Source organism: Myxine glutinosa, chromosome 6 (genome assembly GCF_964187855.1).
Source record: "Myxine glutinosa chromosome 6, kmMyxGlut1.1, whole genome shotgun sequence".
NCBI classification, from domain to species: Eukaryota; Metazoa; Chordata; class Myxini; order Myxiniformes; family Myxinidae; genus Myxine; species Myxine glutinosa.
The window spans coordinates 68445563-68464337 of record NC_136266.1 but is presented as its reverse complement, the minus strand read 5'-3'; the positions used below and the strand labels follow the sequence as shown (position 1 = coordinate 68464337).

The window sequence follows — 18775 nt, the reverse complement described above, 5'->3', positions numbered from 1 at the left end:
TTAGTCTCTTTGTTAACAGCTCGGATCGCGGCCGTTATTCCCTCGTTTCCGGCCGGCGTTAGTACTTAGGTAGTAGTGAACCCCTCGGCCTAACAAACCCGACCTAATGAAGGAAGGACGTTATAACCCCCAGGACTCGGGTCGGCCAGATAACAAGACAAGGGGATTAACCCCCCCTTGATAAGGGGAGCGCTGACGACCGAGATCCGTAACAGTATGCTTTAATTATTTCATGAGAGTAGATAGTGTTTCCAAGGCAAGACACGTTTGAATAGGCCAAAAGAAAATGGTGGCTTAAGAAACCAGCGATGTGGAAGTAGGCTGACAAAGATGGCGGACCACCATTTCGGTAAGGCTTATATGGATTTTTTGCCATGAACATTTTTTGGTTATAACACACCCAAACACCCAGTTTTCATTCATGCACTCCCTTGGAGGTTGAGAAGTATACGTGTAAAGTTTGGGGCTGCTAGGTTTCATGGATTGAAGATTTGGAGGAGACAGACACACACACACACACACAAAATTTGTATATAAAAAATATATATCACACAAGTGACAGGTAACAAAGAATAGCGATGGAGGAATAAATGTATTCTCAAATGGCTGCAGAATCATAACTAGAATGGCACTCGGTGGAGTGTATCCCACTGATCGGGTTAGGATCCAGATCAGGCCTAACAGAGATCGAATTGGCTTGTTATTATCGCCTAATCCAACTCATCCACTTACTTGTGTCATAATCTGTCCATAACTTTTTGAAATATCATGTTATATATCATTTTTGGCCCCATCACTCAATGGTGAAGAATCGCTTGAAAAATATTTTTTATCTCCTATCCAGATCTTGACCAAAATTGAATAACTTCTTCCTTATCACAAACTCATCCTGTCCACCAAATTTCGTCCGAATCCGTCCATAACATTTTGAGATATAATCGAGCTTTATATCGGTTTTAGCCCTATCTCTCAATGGTGACGAATCACTAAGAATTCTAGTATCCAGAACTTCACCAAAATGTAATCATTTCATCCTTGTCACACACCTAAGCTAACATCTACACCAAATTTCGTCCGAATCCATTCTCAACTGTGAGATATACTGTTCACAGACAAACAGACCCAAGACAGACAGACAAACAAATCAGAGAAACAAACAGGTGTGAAAAAATAAAAGTGGCGGAGGTAATTACCAGGTTTCCTACAAAATGGAAAACTGCATAAATCGTCGACAAAAGCTAAAGATGCAAGCAAGGACAGCTGGACCAATGCGATGCTTAGAGGTAGTGTATGAGAGGAAAACCCTTGGAGGATTGCGATTTTTTTTTGAATACAGTCAAGGCTTGTGGATGAGCTAGAACATAGAATGGATCAGGAGGCAACAGAACAAAAGGAACAGTAGAAAGTGGGGAAAATGGGGAGCACACAAACAACAACGTTGAGGGACAAAATAAAGGGAGACTTGGACAAACAAGGGATGAGGGGAGGAATGAGGGAAACTCTCGAAGAAAAAAAAACTGAGCTTGGAAAGAGGTGGGCTTTGAGGGAGTGGGAGGAGGGAGGGAGGAGCGGGGGATAAAATATAATGGTTTTGGATTGGACACGAATTAAGATGGTGGTGAACAGCTGTCTTGATGACCTGGAAGGAAGAATTAGATTGAAGAGAACATGGAACTTGGTTACACAGGTGGGGAAAAAGAGTGAATGAGTGGAGGTGAGCAGCGATTCTGGATTTTGGGAGTTTCACCAGAATGGGGTTGGTAGTGGACCATGTGCACCCTGCAGATACCTTGGGTAGGGGGAAGGGGAGGGGCAGTAAGGCATGGAAAGAGTAGATGGTGTAAGACCAGAAAGGAAATGGTAGGAGACAGGGAAACCACCGACCTGTCTGTGATAAGTCCATGGACTCGACTTTATCACGAAAGATTCCAATGATATTGAAAAGAAAGTTCAATCTTGGTGTGATAGATGTTGTTTTCTGACTCCCCTGAAAATGGACACACACTTGTGGCATGATCTGACATTGCCTTTGGTCCGATTTGCTTTCCAGGAAGAGAAGGCAAGTTGTTTCAGAGCAAATGCCTCACCACATGATTCAGTGTACTCTGGGTGGGAGGAAGAGTAGGAAAATTGAACAAGAAAGAGCAGGTTCCTGCAGAAGAATTGCCAGGCTGAGTTAACATCAGGGGCAGTAGATATGGGAGGCCATTCCTGAAGAGAGAGGGCTGCTTGCGGTCCCTGCCAATCTGCTTGAGTGAACTTGCCAGACTCGCCAGCATTGAGGCAGCTCTTTGACAATAACCAGAGATATTGGCTCTCACAAGCAACATGATCAGATGAACCAATTGGAGCAGAGGAAGAGACATTAGCAGGGAAGTTGGCCATCAAGTCCAGGAGGGAGGATCTGCCTTTCGGAGAAGTCTGGGTTGGAAAGTTCACAGATCGAGTCAGTCCAATAGTCACAGAAGTCCTTTGCTGAAGTGCCACGGCTGCTGAGAGAGGTACTAACACCCAGCCAAGTTGCATAGTGACAGTTGGGATTAGTGGTTAAAAGTTTGGCCATGTTGTCCAAGAGAGAGACGTAGATGGAGTCGTTACTGTTTGGAGGACGGTACAACACATAGACAAAGAAGCGGTGGGAGTGGAGTAGAAGTCACAGTCAAAGGTAATCCTGGGGGTTAGGAGATGAAAGTTCAGGACAAGGACGGTGAGAAATGTAATGACATGACAACCAAGTTTTCTACTCAGTGTTGTGATGTCAATAGGAAACCCCTGCTCCAACCAAAGACTGTCAGTGACTTCACATATGCAACATGATTATTCAATTTTTACAGTTTGTACCCTTTATATATTTTGTGCATTATTACTGGGATAGTATACAGTATAAATATTTCCCCATTCCAGTATCTTTCAATTTAAAGCAGGGCATTCTTTTCCATCCGAAGCATGTATCAATCAAGCATTTACACACAGAAAAGAAAAGTTACCATGAGGTCACAAATGCACCGATATATAAGAAGCTTAACGAAACCTATTTCTATCATCGGAAGATTAAAGACGTCAAGGGTTGTGGAAAAGCGAGACGACTCACCCATGTACTGACAATGCAGCAGACAGGAAATGCAAATACGAAAGGACAGATGGCAAGAACACTATTAAGTGGCACAGACAGACGCCTAGCACAAGGAGGAAGAGGACAGGTGGATGAGAAGCATGTAAACGAACTTGACAAGTAACAAATGGTATTTTTGGACTGAAGTTACAGGTGGACAATGGACATATGGGAAAGGTTTATGAGAATAGAAAAGATCATGGTAGGCTTGTGAGACAGTGGCTTACCACCTTTAAAAGACTGGAGGGAAGAGCAAAATTACATCGATTCAGAGAGCAGATTGGGTTGGCAGGATAGCAAAGACCTAGAGGTTTGCACACTTACATCTGGGCTGTCTAGCCTGGGTTTGAATCTCATCCGAGCTAAAAAAAAAAAAATAACAATAATAATTCATCCTGGTGTTTCGCATGTGGCCGAGGCATCAATACGTGTGCCGTCCCTCAGATGGGCATTCAACTGGGTGTCCAGTCTGCCAGCATTAGTTGGTAGACATTAAAGATCCAATGGCGTCCTTCGTTGGCGAACTGTTGCGAGCACCCTGCACAAATTACAAAATTCCTGCTCTAACCTATAGGGGGCAGTGCATCAGCCGCACAGTCACGTCCCCAGCAAATGATGCAAAGAGCAGCCATGTGCTGCATACGAAAATAAATTGAGGAAAAGGGAGTGAAGGTAGGCAGTATGTGAAGCTAGATCTGGAGTTGGCAACGAGGTACAGGTCGCTGGATGAGTCGCATCCCTTATTCATCCAAGTCTCTCTCCATTTTGTCCCTCAGCCCTGGATGGTTCGTTTCTCCCCTCCCTTTCATCTTTATGTGGAGGAAGAGTTTGCACATGAGACTTTCTAGCAATGATTTTCATATTCCGTTCAGTTGGTCGATTTGTTACCCTCTCCAGATCAGCAGCCAATGAAGCAGAATATCAACTGATAGAAACTTCCTCCATGCTCTTATCAACTTGACCACCGAGATGACCTTTTAATATGGATGTTGAGGCCTGTGGAAAAGCTGAACAACAGAGGACAAAGGGTCAACAGACTGAGAAAGAGTGGTGATAAGGGGAGGTGGGGGGGAGGGGGAATCTGCACGTCGAGGCTTGTGACTTGTCGCATCACAGACAGGTAGGTGGTGGCCTGTCTGTATTCTAACATGGGCTTGGTGTCCTCTCTGTATGATACCACCTCTTTTTGGTCTTGCATCTCTGGCCTCTTTTAGCTCTATCCCTCCCAGGTTTTTTCAGGGTGAACACAGTCTGCCAATAACCCTCTTCTTCTTAAACTCCCAAAATCCAAGCTTACTGCTCACCTCCACTCATTTGTTCCTCTTTTCTCTCACCTGTGGAACCACCTTCCCCAGTCCCATTCTTCCCTTGAGGGTTTTAAGACATCTGTTGACCAATACCTTAGCACCCATCCATATCAAAGATCTCTTCTACCCCAAATTACCCCATTCCCAGGTTATTGTGATTTCCCACCTCCCCACTCCCATTCCCTCACCCCTTTTAGTTTGTCAGTTGGTTTTTTTCCTTTTCTGTTTCATCCACACCTTGTTTCAGCTTGTTCACCCCCACCCCCCCGCCCCCCTGCGTCCTTCTCTCCCTCCCACTTATACTCCGCTATTGGTGTTTCCACCTTTCCATTTGGTTTCCATTCCACCCTGCTCCAGCTCAACGAGCCTCAACAATGTACATACCACAAAAAAAAGGAAAAAGGTGGAATAAATGCACAGAAGCACAATAGCAGGAGATGAGAAAGAAGTAAAAGGAGAACAGGATCTCAGTGGGTATAGTAAAGTTCAAAGGTGGAAAGTGGAGAGACGACGTAGTGGAAGTAAGCAGCAGACTTGAAAGCCTGATGGATAAGGTATGAGACAACACTCAGGAAGATATTTCACATGCGAGCAAAGAGGGTTACAAGATTGGATGGCAGTGAGCTTTAAGCTGAAATTTGGAGTCTCGGGTAATAAATAAAGTAAGGGGTTTTTGGTAGAATGCATGTGAGCTGTCATGTGGGGGAGAGGGTGAAAGGGGAGAAGGTAGGAGAAGCAAGACCGGAATAGAGCAGGCATAAGAATGTAAGGCTAGCAACGTGCCTACAGTGAGTAAGATGCAGATCCTGAGAATCGGCTTCCTTTCGTGTTCTGCCAATGACAACAAAGGACCTTAGACTCCAAACCTCCAAAAGAGGCAATTTGGGAAGCAGCAGCAGCAGCAGCCCATCTGATGACCTTTCCTGAAAACTCCAAATGCACATGGACATTCCAATCACTTGGCAGCACTAGACAAAAGGCCCCGACCCTCTAGTACCATCCTCCCTTCCCACTTTCACATGCATTTTGGAACATACAAGCACCAGTTAATTTCACTGAACCATCCTTTACCCAACGACCATATAAAAAGCAAATTGAATAGCTCTGCACTACAGTTACCACCAAAACCAGAATAAAATTTAAACCTGTATCTTGACGAGACCATTTCCATAATTTCAAATCAAAATGCTGAATTGGTTTCTGAAAAGTGAAACTTGGAACGTTCTTTGGTGGGAAACCCGACAACCACATTCGAAGAGGTGGAATCTCAACGCCATGGTAACTGAAGTGCCTTGTAACCGAGTGGTTCGGTGGGTTTTCCCCAGATTAAGCAAAGAAGTGGAATATCAAAGCCCTTCCACACGTGTCTCCAGAATTCGGAATCGCCTCCTCAGCTCATTTCCAGCCTGAGTCAACAGATAGTACAAAATAACACACACGCAAACTTCCAGCACTCCCATCCTCAATTTGGTCCTTGGAATACAAACCACGCAGACTGTGGACACACGGCCATGTCGGACGGACCACGCGGCTGGGAATGCAGAGCAAATGTCCAATCAACTGTGCTTACTTTTTAAAAGCACAATAGATGGTCAATCTTGAAAAGTCGAAAAACAAAAACAAAATCGCTTGAAGGATTGGAAGCAACTTAAAACCAAATCTGTGATACCTGAAATCAAACACTCGCTTGTGAAATACTGTACCACTGTATCACTGGTTACTTACAAAAGATGTTGCTTTCAATAAATTATAGGGGAAAAAATACATATCTGTGATTACAGTGATCGCCATGGGTACACCTCCCCATGATCCAATGAGGGGCATTTTTGGGATTTTTTCGGACCGCCATATGATCTTGACCCTCACCATATTAAGAAAATGTGGCCCCATCTACAATCTGTTCATAAAAATTAAAATCAGAGGAAACTTGTTCAAGTTATGATCAAAAATGTTTTCTTTTTTCCAGACCGCCATTTGACTTTGACCTTCAACACAGAGGCGTATGATGTAAATCAAGGGTAAATGTGCCTTGCACGAGGCTGTCTAAAGGGCAATTTGGTTCCAATCGGACAAACCTCAGAGTAATGGTGAAACATATTTGTCTATAATTAGGTCATGAACTAAAAAAAAAAATAGGTCATGGTCAGAAAAAAATTAATGTGAAGCATACTTTGCATTCCCATTATTGATGCAAAATTTCATTCCGAAAGTCCCAGCTGGATCTGAAATAGAGCTCAGACATTGGCAGAGAAGCCGAAAGGGTGGTTTAGGACTCCTAGGGGTCAAATAAACTCTGGTACCATTAAAAACTGGGTAGTGTAGCAGCATAGCAAACCTGTTGTGCATTTTGTGATACAAGCACCAAATTTGGCACAAATGTACATTAATATGTTGCGAACATTTTCAGATATTGGGCCACTTGAAATTCCGTAATTTTTTTTTTCAAATTTCGTAATTTCAAATTTTTCGGGTGACACCGTCACAATTTCGGTCTTCGAGGCCGGCCGATATAGTGGGGCGGCTTAGCCCAAATATTCAAAAGAATTGTGCATTTTGTGATACAAGCACCAAATTTGGCACAAATGTACATTAATATGTTGCGAACATTGTGTGGTCAGCAATGAAGACGAGAGTCTGAATTACACGTATGCAAAAGACCTTGTGAACCAGTGAAGCAAATACACGGTTAAGCATGAATTAAATCTAGGGCATGATATAATTTCCATGATGTTTACCTCTACACTCAATGGTGGAAGGAGGTAATGTTTTGATCCCAGCTTGTCTGTATGTCTGTTTGTCTGTTAGTCCACAAAATTCCAGACAAAGCTTGTAGTAGTGGTAGTTGTAGTGGTAGTGGTGATAACAGAAATTGTTATATAGAACTGAACTTATATTATTATTATATGCAGAAAATAACTTCATTTCTATATGCCCTGCAGTGGACAGGTTAATTGGTTTATGCACTGAAGGGGTCACCCTGGTGTGCACTGCTGTGTTCTGCCTCACTGAGTTGTTCAGGTATGATGTACTCAGCACAAGCTTCCGGTCGGCCCGGAGGTGGGGGTGCGGGGCCTGTCACGGAACGTCAAAACAAACGGCCTGCCGGGGCCGCCCAAAAGTCGGGCGTGAGGGGCGCGTCCACTAATGGAACGCCTCTCGCTTCCCAGATCGAGGGCCACGTGGTCAGGAGAACCTCGTCCCTTCCGGTCACACTTTGCCTATCGGCCGGCCTCGAAGACCGAAATTGTGACGGTGTCACCCGAAAAATTTGAAATTTGAAAAAATTTGAAAAAAAAAATTACGGAATTTCAAGTGGCCCAATATCTGAAAATGTTCGCAACATATTAATGTACATTTGTGCCAAATTTGGTGCTTGTATCACAAAATGCACAATTCTTTTGAATATTTGGGCTAAGCCGCCCCACTAGGGGGACTAATTGAAGAAAAATACTACAACAGCCACAAGCATTCCACTATCCTATGGGAGAAGACTTAATTATACATTTCAGAAAAGTTATTCAAAAAGTTCAACTCACGAGATGCTCAACAGTTTAATTTACGCAAAGATAAAAGTAAAACCAAATTTACAAGGTGTAACGAGGTGTAAGTATTAATGGATATACAGTACATACATACTGTACTTACATATTGGAATATTTTATTAAAAACTGGCTGAGTGTGAGCGTCTTGTTCCAAGAACATTTTGAATGCCCATCATCTTTTAGAGCTCCTGCAGGTTAGCAAACACGTTTATTAGGACACAGCAGTCGGATTGCCAAATCTTTTGGAAAGGCTCACATTCCATCAGCCGCGTCTCAGTGAGGAGTTGATAAAGTTCCTTACAACAACCGGCACCAATTTATCAGCCGTTTCAGGAAACGCAGCCGTACGTGCAGCGCGTCCAGAACCTGTCATAATATGTCGAAATCTTCCTAAGCCACCTTCACATCCGCATCTGAGGTTGGATTAACTCAAGGAAGTGGCGATATGAAACGCAAGCCGTGAAAATACGATCGCCGGTGCCGCGAGTGCACGGGAACGGGTTGCTCGCGAACACGATAATGCAAAAGGCTTTTGTGAATTGTTCCGAGCACCTTACAATGCTCATGGCTGCTATAGAAGCCTCACCACGTCATATTACATTTAGCATACTCATTCATGGCTATGCTGCCGGAGCAGCACACTCTTTTTCAAACAGACAGGGCCGCGGTTGGGATAGCTTGCTTAACATCACACCTGAATGACAGCAGCACTCCATCGTGCAATGCACAAATGCTGTGCTTAAATTATACTGTGAACCAAGCAAAGGTGACATCTCCCACGATGATTCAGGGGTCACGTGATTGTTGGCAGCTTCGCCATGTGGTTCTCATGGTTAGATGTCAAAAACTGAACCCGGTTCAATCTAAAGTCTCTGTCCGATATAAAGTCATAATGACTTTGATGGGGTAAGGGAGGAGAGAAAGGTGAAAGTGTGGTGCAGATTACAAAAAATAAAAAAAATGGATCGAATAACTTAAAACATTTCCATGTCACACGTCACACATGTAGGGAGGAGCAAAACAAACCGCCAACTGCCTCGAACGAGACATGGCCACGTTTCAGATACGAGCGGTTCACACACTCACTGAGCTTTGACATAGATTAAGCTCATTATTTTAAACTAGTGGGGTCACCCGTGGGAATCCCACGGGCATGGACGTGTGTGACATTTGGATATCTTGTTTAGATGCTGCACATTAAATTTTACAAAATGGTTACTGGCAATTCATCAGATCCAGAAATGGTGTAATGAACACAATTTATTTATTTCACATAATATGTGACCCCTCACTCCTCTCCACCTGACACTCTCCTCTCTCCACCCTCATGCCTCTCCAATCCCACTCCTCCTCACACTCCCCTCCAATACCTCCTCTCCAATACTTCCTTACACCCCTCTCCAATCCCTCACACTCCTCTCCAATCGCTCCTCACACCTCTCCAATCGCTCCTCACTCACCTCTCCAATCGCTCCTCACTCTCCTCTCCAATCGCTCCTCACTCTCCGCTCCAATCGGCCCTTGATCTCCAACCCTCGCCCTCACTCTCCAACCCCTCGCCCCTCACTCTCCAACTCCTCGCTCCACTCATTCATTTTGGAAATGGAAGTTTCCATGCAACGCATGAATTGTCACGATCCTCAAGAGGAAGTGTCTCGAAATCATCAAATGACAAATAAATTACATTGTGAAAATTAAAGATTTCAAATAAACCTATTTAAAGTGTATGCGCACATAACTAATAATAAAAAAACGAAGAAATATCTCTCGGTAATTTCCTGAAACATATTTTACTTCCCGATAATAATGTTGAATGAAATAAGAACGAAGAAATATATGTCGTTTTTGTGACGACTGTCATCAAAAGTAAAAGTAATATATCTTAACGGAAAAGAAAAAGCGAATTTTAAATATATGTCGACATTTTCCCGACTGTTTTTTTAGGCGGTGTATTTTCGTGTATCATCGTGGCGCGATTTTTAAAAAATATATCTCTGCATTTTCGCGTGTGTGCGTGAATGCTCTCTATTTCTGACACCGAGTATAAAACCATCGATAAAAATTAAATCAGATGGTGAATTCGTGATAAAATCCTGAGGGTGACAATGAATGGGCTTTAGTTTACAGGCTTTTGAGAATTAATTTCGTTCTATAAACGGAAACTTTCATGGGATTCTCTTCCCGTTTTTTTTCCAACCGAGTCTAAAACTATGTCAGCGACTGTTAAAAATGAAAGGATATATCGAATTTGAGTTGAAATAAACATGTGTGAGAGAGAAAGACAGCACGGGCCTAACTAAACAGGCCTCAAAGCTATTAGAGTTAATAAAATGGTGGATATTTGTTTACATGAAGCCTCTCCAAGAATGGGTGGAGCTACTCTGTAAACGGAGTAAGCCACACCCCTGGACAGACAGACAGAATCACCTTCGCATATTATAATATAGATAGGAGATGGGCCGCACATACCAATCGTCATGGGCTTAATATCCCCAAGGAACAAACAGGCACGCCCTTGAAGAACCGAATGAAACCGATATCATGGTCAACAACAGAAATAACTTCAAATGGATTTGGAATCATGGGTGGAATTGGAGTTAGGTGACCCTGTGGTGTTTGGCAAGGAGCAAAATGTCGACGGTGAAAGCTAATCACAGACAAAGAACTGCCAGAAACTGCCTGTCTGCCAGGGGATTGGAGAAGGGGCTTAGGGGAGGAAGGGGGTGGAGGTGGGGGAGGGGAGTAGGAGGAAGACCGATGGGGCTGACATTGAAGGCAAGTCAGATGCTCTGTTAGCTAAGCATTTAGGGTTCAGCAATGTGTTCCAGGCCTTCTGATAGACCATCGTCATGTCCACGGGCAAAATATGTGAACAGGATGGCCTATTAGCACTCGCACCTGAACTGCCAGCTCATGACACAAGGCACCTGGGTCCAAATCCCACTCCCAATCCCATACACTAGCTGCGTTTGTCCTTCGTCTCATAACATCCATGTAATTCATGTTCAAGTACATCAAATGTCCGTTAAAGTACATTTGTCCTGGATGTGATTCATGTAAAAGCTCCTCTGTGAGCCTAGTTCTTACACGTCATAAATATAAATGAAAGAAACAACAGCCACAGCTGAGGTTGCAATGGCAACACACGTTTTCAATCATCGACTTGGCATTTTGAAAACAAGTAAAATGGAGCATCAGGAAAAACACGTTGAAAGAATGAACACCAAAAATCTTGACATTTACAAAAAATGTTTAAAAAAAAGTTACACATACAAAATACAACCTGGAAACCTGTGTATGCATTAATGTCAAAGTCAAATTCCATATGCAAATACCATGGTGAACAACCCAAGCTAAGTTGGAACAAAATTAACGCCACGCTTCAAGGAAAGACGGAAATGGTCGCATAAACAAGCCTTTGTGGCAACTTGAATTTCCTTCTCAAGTGTCCAGTGCAAGAAACACTGACAAAGCTACAACTACAACTACTACTTTTAGGCCCTTTGTGGAGGGATGGTTGGGAAAGGTTTTTTTTGTTCGCTTGTATGTTTTTCTCCAATTTTTTTCCCCAACCAGCCAGGCCTGTCGTTCGACTGGATCAGACTTGGGGCAGGCATTTGTGATTTGTTCAGAGTACCGGCGATAGCTCGCCTGATTTTCTTCAAAAGAAGTCGTAGCATATTTAACGTCCACGGACTAATGCCGGCAGACGGGACACCCGGCCCGAAGTTTTTTCCTGGAATTCCTTGTAGTATCCTTGTGTTTTATACTTCTCACTCCCCCCTTCCCACGCCTCCTCCCCTCAAGCCCTCCCCCTCCCACAGATCTCCCGATGTCCCTGCTCTCAAATGTTGTGTTTGTGTGCTTCCCCTTCTCTCCCCATATTATATAGCTCCCATTATTATATACTTTGTGTGTCTGTTTTGATTTTTTTTTAGTTCTTTCACGAGCCTCGATCCTGTATACCAAAAAAAAAAAAGAAAAAAAAAAGTTCCAATCCGACGATTTATAGCCAGGTTTAGGAATCGAACCCAGGCTATGCAGCTCGGAGGTGAGTGCACCAACTACCTGTTCGCGACGCTTCAAGACTTGTCGAAGCAACAACTGAAACCAAACAAAGCTTTAGAAACTGCAGGCGATCGTGCATATATATAAGACTAGCAGAAGTACCCGGCATTTTCTCAACAACAGCACGAAGCGGATTTTGGAGACACCGATCCTGTGACGTCCTACAGTACCGGCGTTGCCGGGTGGGGGAAGGGAGACCCGTACATTCGCCCTCTCGACTCAAGCTCACTCGGATAAAAGCCTCGCACAAATTACACTGTGGAGGCCCAATGGTCATGTCTATGCCACAAATCAAGTACGTGAGCGAGTCGGGCACACTGAATTGAAAATATATAGAACGCTCATACTACGTGAAAAGTGTAGCCGCCGTGTCGCCATCTTGGTTAGCACGACTCGACCAACTCGCTTCGCGGATCTCGTTTGTTTTGAACGTGTCCCAGATTTTAAAAGCCAGACAACTGTTAAAATGCCATTTTGTGCGGCAATAAACTGCTCCAATCGGTTACGGAAGGGTTGTGGAAAGACGTTTCACAGCTGTTTCAAAGACGTTTAATTCATATCGCACAAAATCGACACAAAACACGATCACACAAAAGGTGAAAAAACGCAATCGCTTTTCGCTCTGAATTACGTGCAAACGCGTGACGGAAATCACCATCGCCCAGCATCGAGTGCCAACCAAGATGGCACCCGGTAGCTGCATCTCAACCTATGTGGTGTGAATGGCAATGGTCATTCTACTGTATATATTTTCCGTTCAGTGGTCTGGCAGCGAGGATGGAACATCACGTGATCGCTCTGAGCGAATCAGCAGGCTGCTCTGGCACGTGCTGAGATTCCGTGTATAATGTTCTGCGCTGAAATGCGCTGAGGTAAATATGAATAAAAAATATGGATCTCGTCAAATATTTTGAGGTAGGCCATGTCCTTCCCAGGCTCAATGGCCATGTCTGTGCCAAATATAAAGCACGTGAGCCTCTGTTTAGGAGTCTATCGGTATCATTACACACACACACACACACAGTTTTATTTATATAGATGGTTCAAATAAACTCGGCAACGTTCGGTAAACAAATAATTATACCGAATACGTTATCATTGTTTGAATAAGAAAAGAGACAGACAGAACTTTTTGCGCCGTTACAAAGTATATTCATTAGTTAGCACAAGACTGTGGTGTCATGAACAGGTGTCATCATGCATTTTACTTTCACAATAACTTTTACTTTCACAATGCCCAAAATGAGCACCTTTCCTGTGATTGGTCGAAGTAAAAAATAAAAATTCCACAATTGCTCTTGAATGAATGAATGAATTATAAAGTACCCATCTTTGTACAACTGACACACAATATGTCATCCGATTTGATTTCTTTGTTTGAGGCTCGAACACAACCAAAAGCATCCAAAGAAACTGGTCAAAAAGTAAGAGGGGAAAGGTGTGCCACTACACCAGTAATAAGATGGAGAATTGCTTTGCAATAAATGTCCCAATGATTGTTCTTGCTCCAAGCAAAAAAGGGCACAACTCCGTGAGAAATTGGCGAAACGCCCTGAAATGCAAACTTGTTCTGTAACTTTTCACAATAAAACCGTGTACCAAGTTTCAGTTGAATGTGTCAAAAGGTATGGGGAAAAAAGTGCAGAAAACCACAGGCGGGATGGACGGCGACAGATGGAGAGCAAACCTATAGTCCCTCTGGGTAGGGGACTAATAAGTATACTTTGACGTAGACCTCATGCAAGGGACAGCGTGTCAACGTACTTGCCAAAGGACAGCGTACTATGTGACGTAGGTAGAGCTCCCTGCTGGCAGAGAAACAATCACCAGTTGTACTCGACTCCGATTCCATCCACCGGGAACTGGACCCAAGGCGAGAGCAATGAGAGACGAGGCCCCGGAACCCAAAACCATCAACACCACGACAGGCACGACAAGGCAACTTGACGATCACAGCAATGTCGATGTAAAATAAATAAACACTCAAATGACCTCGATGATGTGTCTGCTCACAGAAATACACCTGATCCGCACCAGACACATTCCTTTGTCTGCCTTTGTCTGCATTTTCATGACAACAACTTCACTTCCAGGCATCAGCTGAAACTTTACACTTGCAACGTGCTCTTGGATTTCGTTGAATGTTTCCTGGCAGGTCAGACACGGATCCTCTCCTACTAGACACGTGATCAGACAGATGTCGGTGCAAAGCGTCAGACATAACCGTTTGGTCCCTCAAAACCAAGAAGGGAAGTCCAGGTACTGCTCCGTCTGCATTGCAAGCTCCCCATTGGCTCAAACACCGGACGTGTTATAAACAGGTAATAGCAAGAGTTTCCCGCGGTTTTACCACTGAGACAGCGTGGTTTCCATTGTCAACTTGCCCGACACCTGTCAAGGTATTCTGCAATCTCGAAAAACATGTTGGAGAGCACGAAGCCCGACATCAGGTCGTGTTCTTCACTTTAGTGATTCCCAAAGTACAATTATGAATTATATTGTAATGTTATTAACAAATTAATTAATTAATGTTGATGTGGGGTTTTGTTTGTCCGTACCGGAAGGAGCTGCAAGATGAAACATTTCAACTCACAGCGGACGGGATTCGAACCTGGGCTCCTCCCAGGATCAGGGGTTGGGTGGAAACACCAAAGACGCCAAGTCTCGGCACTTTAACTTAGTTCGAATCGAGAGCGACGAACTTTCCCAAAGGGTAACTTGTGGAGGGAGAAGCGTCCAAGGCGTGTACGGTCGTCCGAACCACCACCACCACCACCACCGTGGTCCACAAAGCGAACACAGACACGTCGACGTAACAAAGACCGCCGGGCGTGATCCATCCGGTACTCGAGGGTTAAGGAAACTACGCCAACGATCCACGAGGAAGTCGGGTCACGACCGGATCGATGAGCCTCCAGCACGGGGATCGCGAACCGAAGCTGCTCCGAACAATCACGGCTCTCGCAACTCTTACTTCTTAGGCCACTTACGGAGGGCAGAAGGGGCTGAAGCTGCGCGCCGCGCTCGGCGTCCATGCCGGTCGCTCTGCACCGTCCGGGTCTCCACCGCACGCGGGACGGTCTGCTTTGTTGGAGACTGGAGTGCCGGCTGACTGAGCCACTCGACGTGGGAGTTACGAAGGAGGGACAAATAACGGAAGGAAAGAAAGAAGGAATATAAATAAGAGGAAAGAAAAAAAAAGTCAGGGGAGAGGCCAGAATAAATAAAGGGGAAAGAGGTAGTCGGTAGCCGGGGTACTGTACTGTGTGGAGTGAGTTTATGGAGAAAGGAGAGGGTAATGTTGCGCGTGTGCGTTTGGGGGTGGGCGTGGAGTTCACGCGATGACGTGAGCGCAATGAGGCTTCAAGTTTAGTGACGTCAGGTCGCCTTTGGGCTCTGCACGACCCTCATTATGTACGTCAGTTCATCATTTTGAGATGGATCCAAGTTTTGTCTTTGTTCAGTTCACATTGCTTCCTTGTTTAAAAAAAAAATAAAACAACTTTCCCTGACCGGGAATCGAACCCGGGCCGCGGCGGTGAGAGCGCCGAATCCTGACCACTAGACCACCAGGGAATTTCATATGAGGGAGTAAAGGAGAATTAATCTGAAATGTTGCCAAAATTTGTGTCAGAACGCACTGGGTTGTTGGGGAATTACGAGGTCTTAAACCTTCCTCACTCCCTCTCTCCCCTCCCCTCCAAGCTCCTACACCCTCCAAATTACGAGGTCTTAAACCTTCCTCACTCCCTCTCTCCCCTCCCCTCCAAGCTCCTACACCCTCCAACCTCCCAGCCTCGCTACCTCCTCCAACCTCCCACCCTCGCTACCTCCTCTAACCTCCCACCCTCTCTACCTCCTCCAACCTCCCACCCTCTCTACCCCTCCAACCTCCCACCCTCTCTACCCCTCCAACCTCCCACCCTCTCTACCCCTCCAACCTCCCACCCTCTCTACCCCTCCAACCTCCCACCCTCTCTATCCCTCCAACTCCCACCCTCTCAACCCCTCCAACCTCCCACCAACCTCCCACTCCTCCAACCTCCCACCCTTTCTACCCCTCCAACCTCCCACCCTTTCTACCCCTCCAACCTCCCACCCCCTTCCTCACCCCTTCCTGCGCATTATGTTTGGAAAGCTAACTGAAGTTCAACTCATTACATGTCCTGATGCAATCTGGAATGTTCAATTGACCTTTATATATTTGGTTTAATTATTACAAATATAAGTAGCAGTATTAATCAAGGAATAACAATAAGCATTAATTTGGAAGAGATATGAACAGCATTGAAAGGAATGAAAAATGGAAAGCGGTGGACCTGAGATACCAGTGGGAGTACGGACCTGGCTGTCGGTGAACATGGGGTCCACTCCAGGTCTTGAATAAACTATTCAACTATATTATGATATAAGCGAGGAAATTCCAAGGGCATTGAGGTGAAGTATCTTGGTGTCTGGTACCAATATTTAAAGGAAGGATGGACATCCAAGAATGAAAAGCTACTGAGGAATTAAATACTCCTACCACATACCTTTAAAATAGGAAGAGAGTTCATATATCAAAGATTGAGAACGATAATGTTCAGGAAGGTCAAGAAACATTATAAAGTTTGTATTAATTGATATAGAGAATGTTTATGACCAGGTGCCTCGGGAGAAAGTCTGGAGATGTGCAGGAATTTGTGGAGTCCCTGAGAGTTTCGTACAACTTTTCGAGGACATGTATGAGGAGTAGCAGACAAGAATACGAAGCAGTGTGGGAGAAAGTGGGGGTTTTGAAGTTAAAGTTGGATTGGACAAAGGGATCAGCACTGATCCCCTTCCTCTTCCTGATCGTCGTGGATGTTCGAGCTGAACAAGTGATACAGGAAGTGCCATGGTAATTTGTGTTTGGAGATGACATTGAACTGTGTGGTGGGGATGATGAGAATATGACTGAGTATCTGGAGAAAAGTGTTGGAAGATTGGGGTATATATCATTGGAGATCAGTGGACCACAAACTCGATAGCGTAGAACCCCGATATTCGCGGATTTGCGATTCGTGGAACCCGGCTATTTGCGATTTATAAAATGTGAACTGATTCTACTTCCGCAGTCACTGTGCTCCAACTACTTGAGGATTTTGCTGGCATAAACCATTGTGCACCACCATCCCCCACACGCAATGGACCAGCCTCCACAAACAATGGTCACACTCCCACCCCTCCTCCATCCAGCCACAATTTGCTTAGTGATAATCCCCTACCCATAATCCCCTGCACGAGCCCATCTGTGCAGTGTGTCCTGGGTCTCACTTTTTCTTCTTGTCCCACGGCCTTGACCTGCCTTGACCTTGCCTTGGCCTTGACCTGCAGTGATTCCTCATGCTCGTGAAGCTTTGTCCTTATTGTTTCAAATCAATCATGGGCCCTAAGCGTAAGATAAGTGCAGGAGAAGTGTTTGCTTCCAAGGTGATGAGCTTGAGCCAGAAAGTGGAGCTGCTTGACCGAATAGAATGTGGTGAGAGTGCAGCCTCTGTGGACAGACATTGTGGTGTGAACAAGTCCACTGTCTGGTACATAAAGAAAAACGAGAAAGCGATTCGTGAAAGTGTCGCGGCGAGCCCAGCACCCAGTGGCAAAGTTGTTACGCACGATAGGAATATCCATATTGAGAAAATGGAGAAGGCGTATTGAATGTGTGGCTTGAGGCAAATGCGCAGATTGAACGCTCCTTTAATAGGGAAGTGGCCATTTTGGAAAATGGCTGTAAACCTTGAGTTTAATGCACCCGAAAGTCACACACCCACATCATACCTCATTGGAAAGTTTTCATTATCTCGACATTCAGATTAGGTATGATGTGGAATTCACAGGTGGTCAGTTTTCTGTAAAACTGGAGTCTTTGATAGGTGTGTATCAGTGTCTTTCAAGCACATTTTGCAATACCTGGGAAAGTTTAAGGTGATATGAAACCATTTTAAAAGTATTGTTACAGTTTTCCACCGCCCTGCTTACCCTTACCAAGGGGGGATTAAGCCCCTTGTTCTTTCTGGGCCTGGCGGAACCGAGAGACTTGAAACGCCTCTTCCGGGCAAACGCAAGGTAGGGTTTCGGGACCAAGTCTCGCTCGTACCTAGCGCGTCTCCCGAACAAAAGCAGATGATGAGGCAGGAAGGCAGGAAATGTACGCGTCTCTCAGCGCGGCTGGCGGTTCCAAAGCGCGTTATCACTCACGTAACTCAATGCACTATATGCGGCTCGGCTTCAAGCTCAACCGAGCGTCACTTTCATACGAGCGCGTATCCTGGTTCATGCGCGTCCTTCGCCGATCTCGTATCTTTCAAAGTCCTCTGCTGACCGCCAACTCACCGCACTGCTCTCTTCAATCCATCTCAGCCCTCGTACCTCAATTGCTCGTGGGGGCTTTGCATGACTGGTTATATCGACATGCCCTGAACCTTCTCGAACCTTCCAACCATGCCCTGTGACGCAGTGCTGCAGCCACACCCTGTGAGCCCTGATTGGCGGCTCGCGCTTACCGTCAGCTTCTCTGCCGCCCTCCTTCGGTGCCTGCTCGATTTGCTAGGCCGGCCTCGTGTTAATTCGCGCCAAAAAGCCAAAGGCAGCATAAAGAGGCGTAAGAGGCATGAGGCAATGGAGGCGGGATAAGGCAATGGAAGTATAAGAAGGACCTACTCTCCTTACTCTACTCAACGCAAAACTAACACAGGAAAAGGACTATTCTCACACATACTATGAAATAA

The 18775-nt window shown here is 45.0% G+C and overlaps 1 protein-coding gene and 1 non-coding gene across 3 annotated transcripts in view; both read right to left on the bottom strand.

Moving 5' to 3' along the window:
* LOC137429915 (electroneutral sodium bicarbonate exchanger 1) overlaps positions 1-15375 on the bottom strand; it is a 192901-nt gene extending 177526 nt beyond the window's left edge. For both annotated transcript variants that reach the window (XM_078779969.1, XM_068120285.2), the window contains exon 1: positions 15020-15375. In XM_078779969.1, coding sequence (XP_078636095.1) covers positions 15020-15064 — 45 coding nt within the window. In that variant the 5' untranslated portion in view covers positions 15065-15375. The remainder of the gene's footprint in view (positions 1-15019) is intronic.
* A 158-nt stretch (positions 15376-15533) lies between these two features.
* TRNAE-CUC (transfer RNA glutamic acid (anticodon CUC)) lies at positions 15534-15605 on the bottom strand. The gene has a single exon. It is a non-coding gene; the product is annotated as a tRNA-Glu (tRNA).
* Between the last annotated feature and the right edge of the window lie 3170 nt (positions 15606-18775).